The 13,165-nt window shown below is 31.1% G+C and overlaps 1 protein-coding gene across 1 annotated transcript; it reads left to right on the top strand.

The window, feature by feature from the left end:
• The first annotated feature begins 6,806 nt into the window (after window positions 1-6,806).
• On the top strand, window positions 6,807-12,763 carry LOC107848004 (cinnamoyl-CoA reductase 1). Its single transcript, XM_016692652.2, has 6 exons — window positions 6,807-7,319; window positions 8,227-8,399; window positions 9,302-9,487; window positions 11,350-11,512; window positions 11,714-11,900; window positions 12,473-12,763. The coding sequence occupies exons 1-6, from the start codon at window positions 7,199-7,201 to the stop codon at window positions 12,615-12,617; spliced, it is 975 nt and encodes a 324-aa protein (XP_016548138.1). The 5' UTR covers window positions 6,807-7,198; the 3' UTR covers window positions 12,618-12,763.
• Window positions 12,764-13,165: the final 402 nt, after the last annotated feature.

Genomic DNA, 13,165 nt, shown 5'->3' with positions numbered 1-13,165 from the left:
CACATCAACAATCCAAAGATCAACAATTTCAAGCATGTCCGAAGACCAATCAACAAGTATACAATTTAGAAGCATAAACACAATTAAGTTGAGTTTATACTTCAATTAAACCGTAACCTACCTCAACCGAAGAATATAAATATCACTAATCCACAAGTGTCCTGCCCTTCCGTAAAGCTTTCGAATGATTCAAATCTATCCAATATATAATTCCCATAAGAGTACAAATCTAACAACACTCGAATTACTAATTTTTTTACTCTACAAATTCAAGTCCTAAACCTCAATTCTCTAATCCTAAAATATGAAGCAGCTTTCAAAAATAATGATAATAATAATTATTATACACAGAACTTGTCTGCACAGTAGTAAACAATGACGCAACTGGCCATAACATTTTCTTAAGAAATTTTCTTAATAAAGACAAAAGTGACTTTGTTGTCTTTTTCACTTGATACATACACTTTACTCTCCATATAACCATGTAACCACTAAGCACCACTTAATTGCTATATAACAGTACCTAATTAACTCTACAAACACCATTATAATCTGCACACTACAGTAAACTGCTAATTTCATACCTGTTGTAGACGAAGAAGCCTTTTCTTGAAGTCCTTTCCACGCTAACGGTTTGAGTACGTGAAATTTTTCTCTCCATTTTTTTTCCCACTTTCTCAATATGTTAACCCTAAAAGCTTATATATATATATATATATATATATATATATATATATATACTGATATGCGTCCTTTTAGAAGAAAATAATTTTGGTTTTTACCCATTAGACCACTAATTAAACGAATTATTTAAAAATATTCCAAAACTTTAATAAATTCTCAAAATTTATTCGAAACGACATAAAAATACATTAAATTTATACATTGACTAAAAGTACATTTCAAACCTATTGAAAATACTACGACACTAATCCGAGGTCATTTCGATCAAAGATTGACCATGATTAGGTTTAACTTTATCAAAACTCAATAATTCAACTAATGACTTCAACAACCTCCGAACACCTCAAAAATTGGTGTTACTCATCCCGTGAGTCATAATCCACGCATACAAACTACGGAGAGAGCTAAAATAGAGATGAGAAAATTCCACAAACGACCGAGAGGGTCATTACATCTGATGACTTCTAATAAGGAAAGATTTTACCATAAATATATTTAATTAATTTTCAACTCTTGAATTAGGAAAAAATATTGAAATTCTGATGAATTTTAATAAAAAAATATTTTATCATAAATATATTTAATTAATTTTCAACTCTTAAATATTAGTAAAAAATAATAAAAAGACGATTTTGTCTAAAGCAAGGACTTTTAATAAAGGGCAAAAAGTTCAAACAACATTTGTAATGTCGTTCATACTTTTAATATATTATAGATATAGATTATAGATAGATATGAAAGCAGTAAAACAAAAGTACTACTAAAATTTCCTAAAGTTCTCTCTTTTCTTTGAGTTTGATATTAATCTTTTATCTTTATTTTATAACACGTTATCAGCACGAGCACGAGACTCTATCGTCTCAAAATTTAAAGGCTAAGAAAAGAAAATTGGATCAAAAAGTGGAGAAGGCAAGACCGCAAGAACTATGCAATTATCACGGTTTGGATTTCACCTTTCTACTATTTATGATAAGATAAGTATATCACTAACTCATGCTCTTTAATTAAGTTTGAAAAGAATATTGAAAATCACAAAGTGGTGATATTGTTATCGGCTCGAGATTGAGTTTATTATACTTTGGCCTAGTGTGCTATTGACCGAGGGTGTGTTGATGGATTAAGGCTCATGCCATTAAGAAGGTAAGACATCGAGTTAGAGTTCCGATGCACCATGATGATATGATGTTGGGTTTAAGTCCCATTGATTTTTGGCCTAAGACCCCTTTATATGGATAAGACGCTGAGTTTGAATCTCAATGCACCATATTGACGATATAACGATAATTAAGCCAAAATTTTGATAAAAGTTATGAGATATTTTTCATTGAATATGCTCCATTCCCTGTAGTGAATTTAGTTGCAGTGCACAATATGTCTTAAAGAAGACATGTGATTGAATTTATGAATATGAATATAGGCATAGCAAGGACAAAACCTATATATGTCTCGATTTGCTCATGAAGGAGCAATATCTCGAAAGAAATATACAACAGTTTTCACTTCTTTAAATCATGTGAGATAATTGGCATTCATAAAGTAAGCTGAGAATATGTGTGGTTGAGATCCATGATACATCTCATCCGAGAAAAATGTGGTCTGAAATGTGATGAAGTGCCTACGATTTTATATGAAGATAATGCAGCATGCACAATGCAATTAAAGGGAGGATTCATAAAAGAAGATAAAACAAAGCGCATTTCGCAAAAACCTTTCTACATACATGAGCTCCAGAAGAATAGTGATATCAATGTGCGACAGATTCATTCAAGTAACATTATTGTTGATTTATTCACCAAGTCTCTATTAACTGTAACTTTCGAGAAGATGGTGCACAAAATTGGGATGTGGAGATTCAAGTCATTAAATTAAAGTTTCCATCATGGGAAGTAAAATACGTGTTGTACTCTTTTTTTCTTAACCAAGGTTTTATCCCAATCGAATTTTCCTGGTAAGGTTTTTAATAAGGCAACACTAAAGGTGTATTACAAGATGCGTGTATTTTTTTTGTTCACTGGGCTTTTTCCATTAAATTCTCCTAGTAAGACTTTAACGGGAAATATTATCTATTAGTGGACATCCAAGGGGGAGTGTTATATAATATGAATGTCATGTGACATATATATGTATGAGATGTCATTAGTGAGAGATAATAGTTAGTAGCCAAATTGAATCTGAACACCTAGAGTCACCTATTCAAGTTGGATTTGAAGACCAAAGTTACTTGTTCAAATTGAATTTAAATACCAAAAATTGTTGACCGAATTGTCAACTTGATATCAAACTTAGCAGGCTTAGTAATTTGGTGGTCTATAAATAGACACCCTTTTCTACATTTTTATATACAAGTTTAATCGCACGTGTGTGAAGTTTTTTAATAAAGTCTAAAAAAGTTCAAATCACTTCTCAACGATTCTTTACACTTGAATATATTAATGTAAACATAACATATATTTTATGATAAGCACATATATATTTTACCACCAGAAGTTTCACGTGGTTAATGGATTTTCACTTTACCATTTGCCACGTAGTATCTCTTTTTCGTGTTGCTAGTGGCTAAGAAAGATACATCAATTTTGAACCATATTTATAGCACGATTAATTTTTTTCTGTATTTAACATCTTTTCTTATTTTTAAAATTAAATCTTTAAAAAATCTTTAATTGCTTAAAACTTTTAAAAATTTGGTACTTCTTACATTTTTCTTATTGTAACGCTTTCATATTTATTTCTAGATTTTTTAAATTTTCTTAAAATCAGTTTTAGTTGATTTAAAAATTTTAAACTAATAAAAAAGGTATTGGTTGTCATTAATTCTGATAACTTCTAATAAAGAAAGGTTTTACTATAAATATTTAATTAATTTTCAGCTTTTAAATATTAGAAAAATAATGAAAAGACGATTTTGTATAAAACAAAAACTCTTAATGAAGGACAAAAAGTTCAACAATATTTCTAAAGCCCTTCAAACTTTTAATATAGAAAGTATAGATATCGATAGATAAGAAAGTAGTAAAATAAAAGTAGTACTACTAAAATTTCCTAAATTTCTCTCTTTTTTTAAAAAGAATTGATATTGATATTTTTTCTTTATTTCGTTATATTTATGTTACTTTTGATCTATTTAAGAATTTGATGTAACTTTTTGTCTATAGATGTCACTTTTTATGTAGCGATTTGGGGGTTACAACAACAACTTTTGGTATTGTTAGTTAATTTATTTATTATTTTGATTAAATTCAACAATTAAAATTCGATAAATATTAAATGACTAAAAAATATTCATTCTATACTACTGTTTTAGTAGCACTCCCTCGATTTCTAAATACTTGTTGTACTTATTAAAAATTAAATATTTAATAAAACCTTCTTCGTCTATCTTTACTTGTTCACTTTTCTATTTTGGGATGTTCAACAATGCTTATCCAGTTTATAAATACAGAAAATACATTATTTCATCCCTGAACTTGTCCATATAACTTACTTTAGACCCTAAACTACACGAGCAATTATATACACTATTAATAACTTTATCTAATATATATAACCCCCCACCTCCCCACCTTAATAACTTATTGTTAGTATTAAATACGATTCATTATCTAATATATTTTTCAATATATTAAATTTATTATATTCAAAAAGGTAATATAATAAAATTACCCTATTATTTACAGTTTTTTAATCTTTATGTCAATAGAAAAGTAGATAAGTAGATAAGTAAAGATGGGTTAAGGAAGTAGTATTTGTCATTTCAAAGAATCAAGATATAATTACTTATTTGTTTTCACCTTTGTCCTTAGTATATTTATATGAAGAGATTTTAATATAGTATAAAAAAGGTACTATTTAAATAGAGCGTAGTAATAATTAAGAGTAGTTTAGTCAATTAGTCATATTTTTCTTAATCAAGAGTAGTTTAGTCAATTAGTCATATTTTTCTTACGGAACGTGCAAATAAAAATTGTGACAAGTAATTAGGTGAAGGGAGTAATATCCTGTAGGCATTTGACCATGAAAAAATATTTATTTTTTCTTGGAGTTGAATTTCAAAAGTTTCATACGTCAAAAAAAAGTAAAAACTTATTTTCACTATCATGTCTCTCATAAAAATTTAAAAATAACTTCAATTCGTATTTGATTTACATGGGCAAACATGATATTAACACTCCCTTCGTTCGTTTTTACTTGTCCATTATAATAAAAATTATATGGCCAACAATACTTGTTCAATTTAAAAACTCAATAAATAATTTATCGATTTCTACTTATTTTACCCTACAACCACAACAACAAACATTTTACCCTTAGCACTAAAAATAATTTACCTCTTTGGTAGACTTGCACTAACTAGGATAATCCTTTGATTAATATTTAGGCTCTATTTGTTTACACTTAATGCAGGTCTGAATCTGAATAGTTCAGATTTTAGCCCATTAAGTGTATTTGTTTTTTCTTTTTAAAAGCATCTTAAAACCTCTGAATCAGCCAGACATGGAAAAGAGTCTGAATGACATTTAGACTTTGTTTAAACACAATTTATTTCCTCACAAATTTCAAACTTTATTATTTTTTTTAAAATACGTTGTTCTTCCACCCTCTCTTCGCATTGCTCTCTCTGTCTTCACGTTTCTCTCTCTTTCTTCCTCTTCCTCTTCACATTATTTTCCTTCTCTTTCAGGTATGATTCACCAAAACTATTTATAAATATTTTTATTATCAATTTAAACATGCACTATTTGCTGCTCAATATCCATGCGCTACTCCAAAAGACATAATTGGATCTTCAATTGAAATCATGTTTAATCTTCTTAATTCAACACGTACAAAATAAATGTGAAAAAGATCAGCATGTAGTTTGTTTTGCTTCACGTTAGTTTTTGCAAGAATGCGCATAGATATATGTTGTTGTTTCACTCATCGTGTAGGATAGAACATGTAAATGAATGAAATAACAAACATTAGAATTCGTTTAAGATTAGAAGTGGAACACTTTAATTTGTTCTTTTGCTACTTTGTACAGTCCTATTAGTACATCTTTTGATGCTGTTATAATATGTATTATTATTTTAGCTTCTTCATCTTCTGAACCGGGGGTCTATCGGAAATATCCTACTTGTAGAGTTTCATACTACTCTGTCAAGAGACATTGATTGAATTGATAATTTCGGATGAAACTGGAAGTGGTTGTATGATATAATATTTTTTAGATAATATAATATTTTATTTTATTTTAATTTTAAATTGCATATTTATTATAAATAAATAAATTATGTATATTCAGATGTTAAAAAAACAAACCGTCTTAATCATTCAATATTCAGATCTAGAAACAACATCTTAATCGTTCAGACATCCATTCAGATTCAGACGTCTTAATCTTTAAAAAAAACAAATGCATCCTTAGTCTTATCCAGTATATCATTTGGTTACTTAACTCAATTTTAATACATGAATTATTTTTATTCCATAAAAATAAAAAAAATAACTTATCTAAGGCTTAACATATTTGAATAAGACACCTAAATAACTAAACTATCCTTCAATCTCAACTTGCCATTTTGCTTATGGAAAGTATTATTCACTGGAAATATGTTTTACATTCTATTTTTTTCCTTGCAAAATTTGAAACTACATTATCAAATACTGTAGAGTTTATGTTGTTTCCACACATAATGTGCTTTATATTTATTTTTTTAAATTCTTTTTTTATGTAATATTACAATTATTTTTGTTTTCTAGATTAAATATATCCAATTCTAGAAAAAAAAAAAAAGCAAATAGCTAGGCGAAGTAAAAATTAATAATATAATCAATTTAGTGGCACGCCTTCATTTTAATTATTTTATCATCTTAAAATTAGGTAACTTAAATTTTAAAAGAACGGAAAAAAAACTATAAATTAATTAAAATTCATGCATAAATATGTTACATTGTAATTTAAATATTTAATTTGACTAGTTAAATGTTAAAATAAAAGAACTCATAAAAATTTAAGGGTATAATCATAAATAAAATGTGCAAATTTCTAAATTCAAACAGAATACATATGATACACTAAACAGTAATCCCAATACTATAATCTCTATATCATCGGTCTCTATATTGTTAATCTTTGTATTACTTGTACGCGTATCAGTCGATCCTTAAATTTTATTATATTTAAATGATAATACAATAAAGTTACTTTTATTATTTTTATTTTCTAATGCTTATGTTGAGTGAATGGCAATAATTATTTTCTCCGTTTCATTTTATGTGCAGTGGAAGGAGGGATTATTGATTGAAGGGGACGGAGGAATCTTTTGAACTTAGTGCAAACATGGGTTGGGTGGTGGGGGAGAGGGAGTTTTTTTTGTCATTTTCTGTTCAAGCTCTAGCCATTTTTAGGAACAAAAACTCAAAAATATTTGTCATTTTTTCATTGGATAAAGAATCACAGGAAGAGCCATTTTCCATCTATCTTCCATTCCTTTACTACTAGTGTTAAACTGATAGGTACTAAGCAATAAAAATGGCAAACAAAGAAGGTGAAGTAGTGTGTGTTACTGGAGGAAGTGGTTTCATTGGTTCATGGCTTGTTCGTTTTCTCCTTGAACGTGGCTATACTGTTCAGGCCACTGTTAAAGATCTCAGTTAGTCTCCTCCTTTTCCTTTTTCTTTCATCAATTTCTACTTCACAAAAAATAAATTAAAAAAATTAAATGGTCAAAATCTATGCCAGTTTTTAAAGTTTCATGCCTTAACTACTAAGATCAATTGTTCACTTTTCCTATCTGAAAGAAAGATAGGAAAAGTGAACAATTGAGAGTTACGATGTGTTTTGATAAATAATGGGTTGGTAATACTCCAGTCTATCTGATGGTAAAAGTGAACAATTGACAATTGAGAGTTTTTTGATAAATAGTTGATGATAATTCAGTTTTTAAGATAGGAAAAGTGAATAATTTATAGTTGTTGTGTGTTTTGATAAATAGTCGGTGATAGTTTAGACTGTCAGATAGAAAAAATGAATAATTGATAATTGAGGCGTGTTTTGATTAGTAGTTGGTTGTTGATAATCCAGTGTTTCTGATGGTAAAAGTGAACAATTGATAATTGAGATGTGTTTTGGTAAATAGTTGATGATAATTCAGTTTTTCAGATAGGAAAAGTGAATAATTTATAGTTGATGTATGTTTTAATAAATAGTTGGTGATAGCTCAGTCCATGTATAGGAAAGGTGAACAATTCACAGTTTAGGTTTGTTTTGATAAATACTTGGTGAAAGTTCAGTCTTTCGGATAGAAAAATGAAGAATTGATAGCTAAGGTGTGCTTTGATAAATCATTGGCGATAGATCAGTATTTCATATAAAAAAAGTGAACAATTAATAGTTGAGTTGTATTTTAGGAGGTAGTAGGTGATACTGTTCATATAAGAAATTTGCATACATGATAGTTCAAATATGAAACTCAAAAAATCGAAATACTTTTTAGATGTGCTTTTGATCCTTTGCTCAAAAATAATTGTTTCACCTTATTCTTCCTCTTATCCATTTAGATGACGAGAAAGAGACGAAGCATTTACTTGCCTTAGAAGGGGCTGAATCCCGTCTCCGTCTTTATCAAATTGATCTGCTTAACTATCACTCAATTGTTCCTGCAATTACTGGTGCTGTTGGCGTTTTTCACCTTGCTTCCCCTTGCATTGTTGATGAAGTTAAAGATCCTGAGGTGAGTTCTAGAATCGCTCAATTTCTTTTACTACTTATATTGGTCATACACGGAGCAGGAATTTGAACTTTTTGGTTCCAAATTCTAAGATAGCGATATTGGGCGTTAGTGGTTTAAGGTTCTAAATTAAGTTTTATATTTATTAAGTGAATTTTTTATCACGAATACATGGTTTGAACTAAAACAACTGGCTTGGGTGGAACCGGTGGGCTTCTAGCCCTGCCTCTGCTGTTGCTCATTTACGGCCTGTTTGGCCTAACTTCTAAAATCAGTTTATTTTATAAAGTTTTTTAAAAAAAATATTTTCAATAAGAAGTAGTTTGTGTTTGGCGAATAAACTTTAAAACATTTTTGAGTAGCAATTTGCATTTGCCAAGCTTTTTTAAAGTGCATTTTTCTCAATGAAAAATTATTTTTTAAGTTTCGGAAAAACAACTTTTGCTACTCCCTAGAAGCACTTATTTTCTCCCATAAGATTGGGCAAACACCTTACTTCTCTAAAGTAAGCACTTCTTGGGAAAAATAAGCACTTTTGGCCCCTGAAAAGCTTGGCCAAACAGGCTGCTATTACTTGTTCTTCATGTTGATTTTGTAGTTTTGGTATTAGTTTGCTATTCTATCTGTTTTCTACTTGGGGCTAGAATTTGAATCTTATTGGTGCCAAATTCTAGGATAGTGATATCAGATGTTAGTAATTTTGGGTTCTACATTTAGTTTTTGTACATATTTAGTGATTTTCGCTATATGATTACAAGGTTTGAACTAAAGATACACTGAACCCATGGGCTTCTAGCTCTGCCTCTGCTATTGCTCATTTACTTGTTCATATTGATTTGTTGTTTTGGTATTAATTTGCTTTTCTGTCTGTTATCTACATGGGATTGTGGTTGGGTGAGTTATAGAATGATCTTCTGTCGCCAGCAATCAAAGGCACCAGTAACGTACTTACAGCATCAAAGGAGCTCGGGGTTAAGCGTGTGGTGGTGACTTCATCTATATCGGCCATCATCCCAAGTCCTAATTGGCCGGCTGATCATATCAAGAATGAGGATTGCTGGACTGACATTGAATACTGCAAACAGAATGGGGTACATACAGTTCACCTATCTTCTTTATCAAAATTAAACCTCTCCCTTATCCAGCTTTCATTTCTACTTTTTTGTTTGGGATTGGTTTTGCCTTGCCTTTGTATCTTAAACATTCCTTATGCAGTATCTGTCTTTTCATTTCTGTGAAAGAAAAGACGAGGGAAGAATTGAGTGAAAATTTAGCTTGATTATCCCCTCGAAATGTTGGTTTAAATACGGAATGTGAACTAAAATAGGACAGAATCAATTTGACTAATCCTGATTGATACTCTCTAGTATTTACGGTATTGTTAACAGTTTGGCATTTGGATTAGGAAATGGTATGATTTTAAGATTGCTTTGGTTGTTGTGTTGGATTTCATTTAACATAATAAAATTTTGAACTTAGTTTTGAAAGAATAGATTTTGTGAACGTGGTGAAACACAAGTCGAGTGTCGTGTTATCATTTTTGGGCACCGTGGCATTAGTCCAATGTTAATTCAAAAGTTGGTAAAGTGCTGCCGCACTGACCTCTAACATCATTAATTATCTCCAATGGAAGGGAGAAAGAGAAGATAGAAGATCAGCTCTATTAGCCACCCTTATGACAAGTTCTTCTTTCTCTTATTCTTTTTAAGTTTGTACTGAAATGAAATGGCCCAAATATCCTAGTAATTAGTTTGGTATGAGGTGTAGTTGACTGATTAATTGATTTGTACCGAAGAAAAGTAGTATTCCTTGGTTTCTTTCACTTATATTTTGGAGTAAATTATGTACTTGGATGTGAAATTGAGCCCATGCTTTGTTCAATCATACTTAGATTTTAGCGCTTCCAAGATTTTGGTTCAAAAGTAAGGACGCAACTCAGAATATGCGGGTAGGACAAATGTGACGAGCTGAAATCATGCTGCTTAGAAGAAGTTTGATAATTAAGTGAGGTAAAGAAGAGAGGCAGCTCCGTACCTTCTCAAGTTTTGAACTCGTGAGTCAACTAGGTTTGGTTGGCTAACTCACAGGAAATTTCTCGGCTTTAACTAGAATTCGTACCGTGAGATTTGAGTTTGATATTTGCTTCTATGTATGCCTATGTTATCATGCATAGTGTTTCCATCTGTGTATTGTGTGAAGTTGCTTAAAATGGGTTATGTTTAGTTGTGCTTGACTGAAAAGTAAATAAAGAGAATTCAAATTAGAGAAGTTAGGTTGATTCACGAATATCAAGTTATTGTTAAAGTAATGCCATAATTTTGATTAAGCTACCCGATAGGAACAATAAGAGGCTTTGTGTTCTACAAATAAGAGAATTCCTTCAGCCCTAAAGCATCTTGGAGTAAAATAAGAGTTTACTCTTGAGAATATTCAAAGGCTAGGATGAGGTCATGGATTATCAAACATGTGAAGCTTAAACTATTAGCGTGTTTGTATAAAATTCTCTACTGTGATTTATGTCTTGTATGTGGGATTTCCTCATCGAGTCAATGAACTATTAGCTTCATAAAAAGAAAATATTGCTACACATACCATTGATTAACCTGCTTAAACCCGTTAGTCTATTGACTTAACTATAAAAGTAACAAAATAGACACAACAGCATCGTGAAAGATACGAAAGATGAAGAAAAGTTGACCTTTCTAATCCTTTGCGTTGATATCTTTTTTGGTACTAATTAAAGTAACTTAGTCTCTTAATTCTTAATCAGTAAGTTTGGCTAAAATATCAAAAGGAAAATAGAAGCAAAAGCTTGACTCATTCTGGACTTGCTTGGCTTTTGCCTAGACAACACGGATTTTGTGGAAAAGACTAGGCTACTCCCTTCTTTTGGTACATTTATCACTTCTAATCAGTTCCCTTTGACAATGATGTCAATCTTATTATGGTTTAGGTATGGTATCCTTTGTCAAAAACACTTGCTGAAAAAGATGCTTGGGAATTTGCCAAGGAAAAAGATTTGGATATTGTTGTGGTGAATCCAGGAACTGTAATGGGACCTATTCTCCCACCAACCCTTAATGCTAGCATGCTGATGATTCTTCGTCTTCTTCAAGGTAACATTGAGTAATGAGCTCTAGTTTCCCCGTGTCTGTAAGAACAGCTCTTGGATGGGGCTAGATTGTTGTTCCTATTTTTCTTCTGTTCAATTTAAATTCTTATTAAAAGAATCAGTTCATTAAGTCAAATTGCCACCTAGTGGTCTCTGCTGAAGCTTTTCCCTCAGAATCATAAATTGTCACTTTGTTTATACTCAGGCTGCACCGATACATATCAAGATTTCTTTATGGGATTAGTTCATGTCAAGGATGTGGCATTAGCACATATTCTTGTTTATGAAAACAAATCAGCAAAAGGAAGGCACGTGTGTCTTGAAGCCATAACTCACTATGGTGATTTCGCGGCTAAGGTTGCAGAGCTTTACCCTGAATTTAACATTCCTAGGTAATACTATTTTAATCTGACTTTAAGGAGTGAGCATTTATATTATCCTAGACGTGCACTGTTCTAGTGTTTTCGAACATTCCTTATCTGGGCTGCCTTCACCTTCCACAAAATGAAATTTCTAAAACTCCTTCACTAAGTAGTGCCTTTTGTTTTCTAATTAGCGATCTAATTGCTTAAATAATTGAATCTCCTCATCGAGACTTCTATTAAGTGGGAATTTCTCAAATGAGCCTCCATCTTCTTGAAGCCACTTGATTTTATTGGAGTTGGAATACTGTCTCCTGACTTGCATAACCTACTCTTACTGCTTATTGTTAGTGTTCCTTCTGTTTTCCCCCCTTTAAACACATGCTTAGGGATGTCAAAGTAAATAAGACTAGCAAAATCCTGTGTCCTTGATGTTTAACAACCTAAGTAATTTCTTTGGTCTCTGATTTTTTTACTTCTGCTTCTTCTCTTTCACGTTTTTGTTTTTTAGAAAAATATTTGACAACTCGAACTATTGCAAATAAATTTGAGTTTCTCATTAGTAGTTATTTTCGCTGTTGTGTTTTGCTCGTTCGGATCAGGTTGCCAAAAGATACTCAACCTGGACTATTAAGGACCAAGGAGGGAGGTAAGAAGTTGATGGACTTGGGACTGCAATTTATCGAGATGGAGCAAATAATTGAGGACGCTGTTGAGAGTTTGAAGATGAAGGGATATATTTCTTAAATGTCTATAGTAGTTGTGTTAGTAAACATTGTTTGGATGATCCTTTCAGTGCCTTGACACATGATTCATGAAATGGAAAAATCTTGATAAGAATTTTGTAATATGATTTGGTTCTGTCTTTGGCCTATAAACATAGCTTTGATTCACTTGCTTAGTCCATCAATTCACCTGATGAAATGGAGCTTCTTAATTGGGGTGGCAAATGAGTCGTCTGGGCTAAATTTGAACAGGGCGAAATTGGTTCGAGCAATAAATGAGTCATTGTCCAACTCTGCTGAGTTGAGATGGATTAAGATGAGAGCTAAATTAGATAGGCTAAAACAATGGGTCATAGCTCAATTCGTCCAAATCCAGTAAAACAACGAGTCATATAAGTTTGGATTAATTTTACCACTGCTATTCCTAATTTCACTTTTTGAATTTCTTAGTAGAGTATGAGCAAGGATAATGTGTTCTACAAGGGTGTAAAGATATCATCTCAGAAGGACAAAACTGATGAATACTTTTAGAATTTTTCGAAAACATCCGCTAGTTAAAATTCAAAAGAA

The sequence above is a fragment of the Capsicum annuum genome, chromosome 11, assembly GCF_002878395.1.
Source record: "Capsicum annuum cultivar UCD-10X-F1 chromosome 11, UCD10Xv1.1, whole genome shotgun sequence".
Classification (NCBI taxonomy): domain Eukaryota; kingdom Viridiplantae; phylum Streptophyta; class Magnoliopsida; order Solanales; family Solanaceae; genus Capsicum; species Capsicum annuum.
This window is presented reverse-complemented; position numbering and strand designations above follow the sequence as displayed.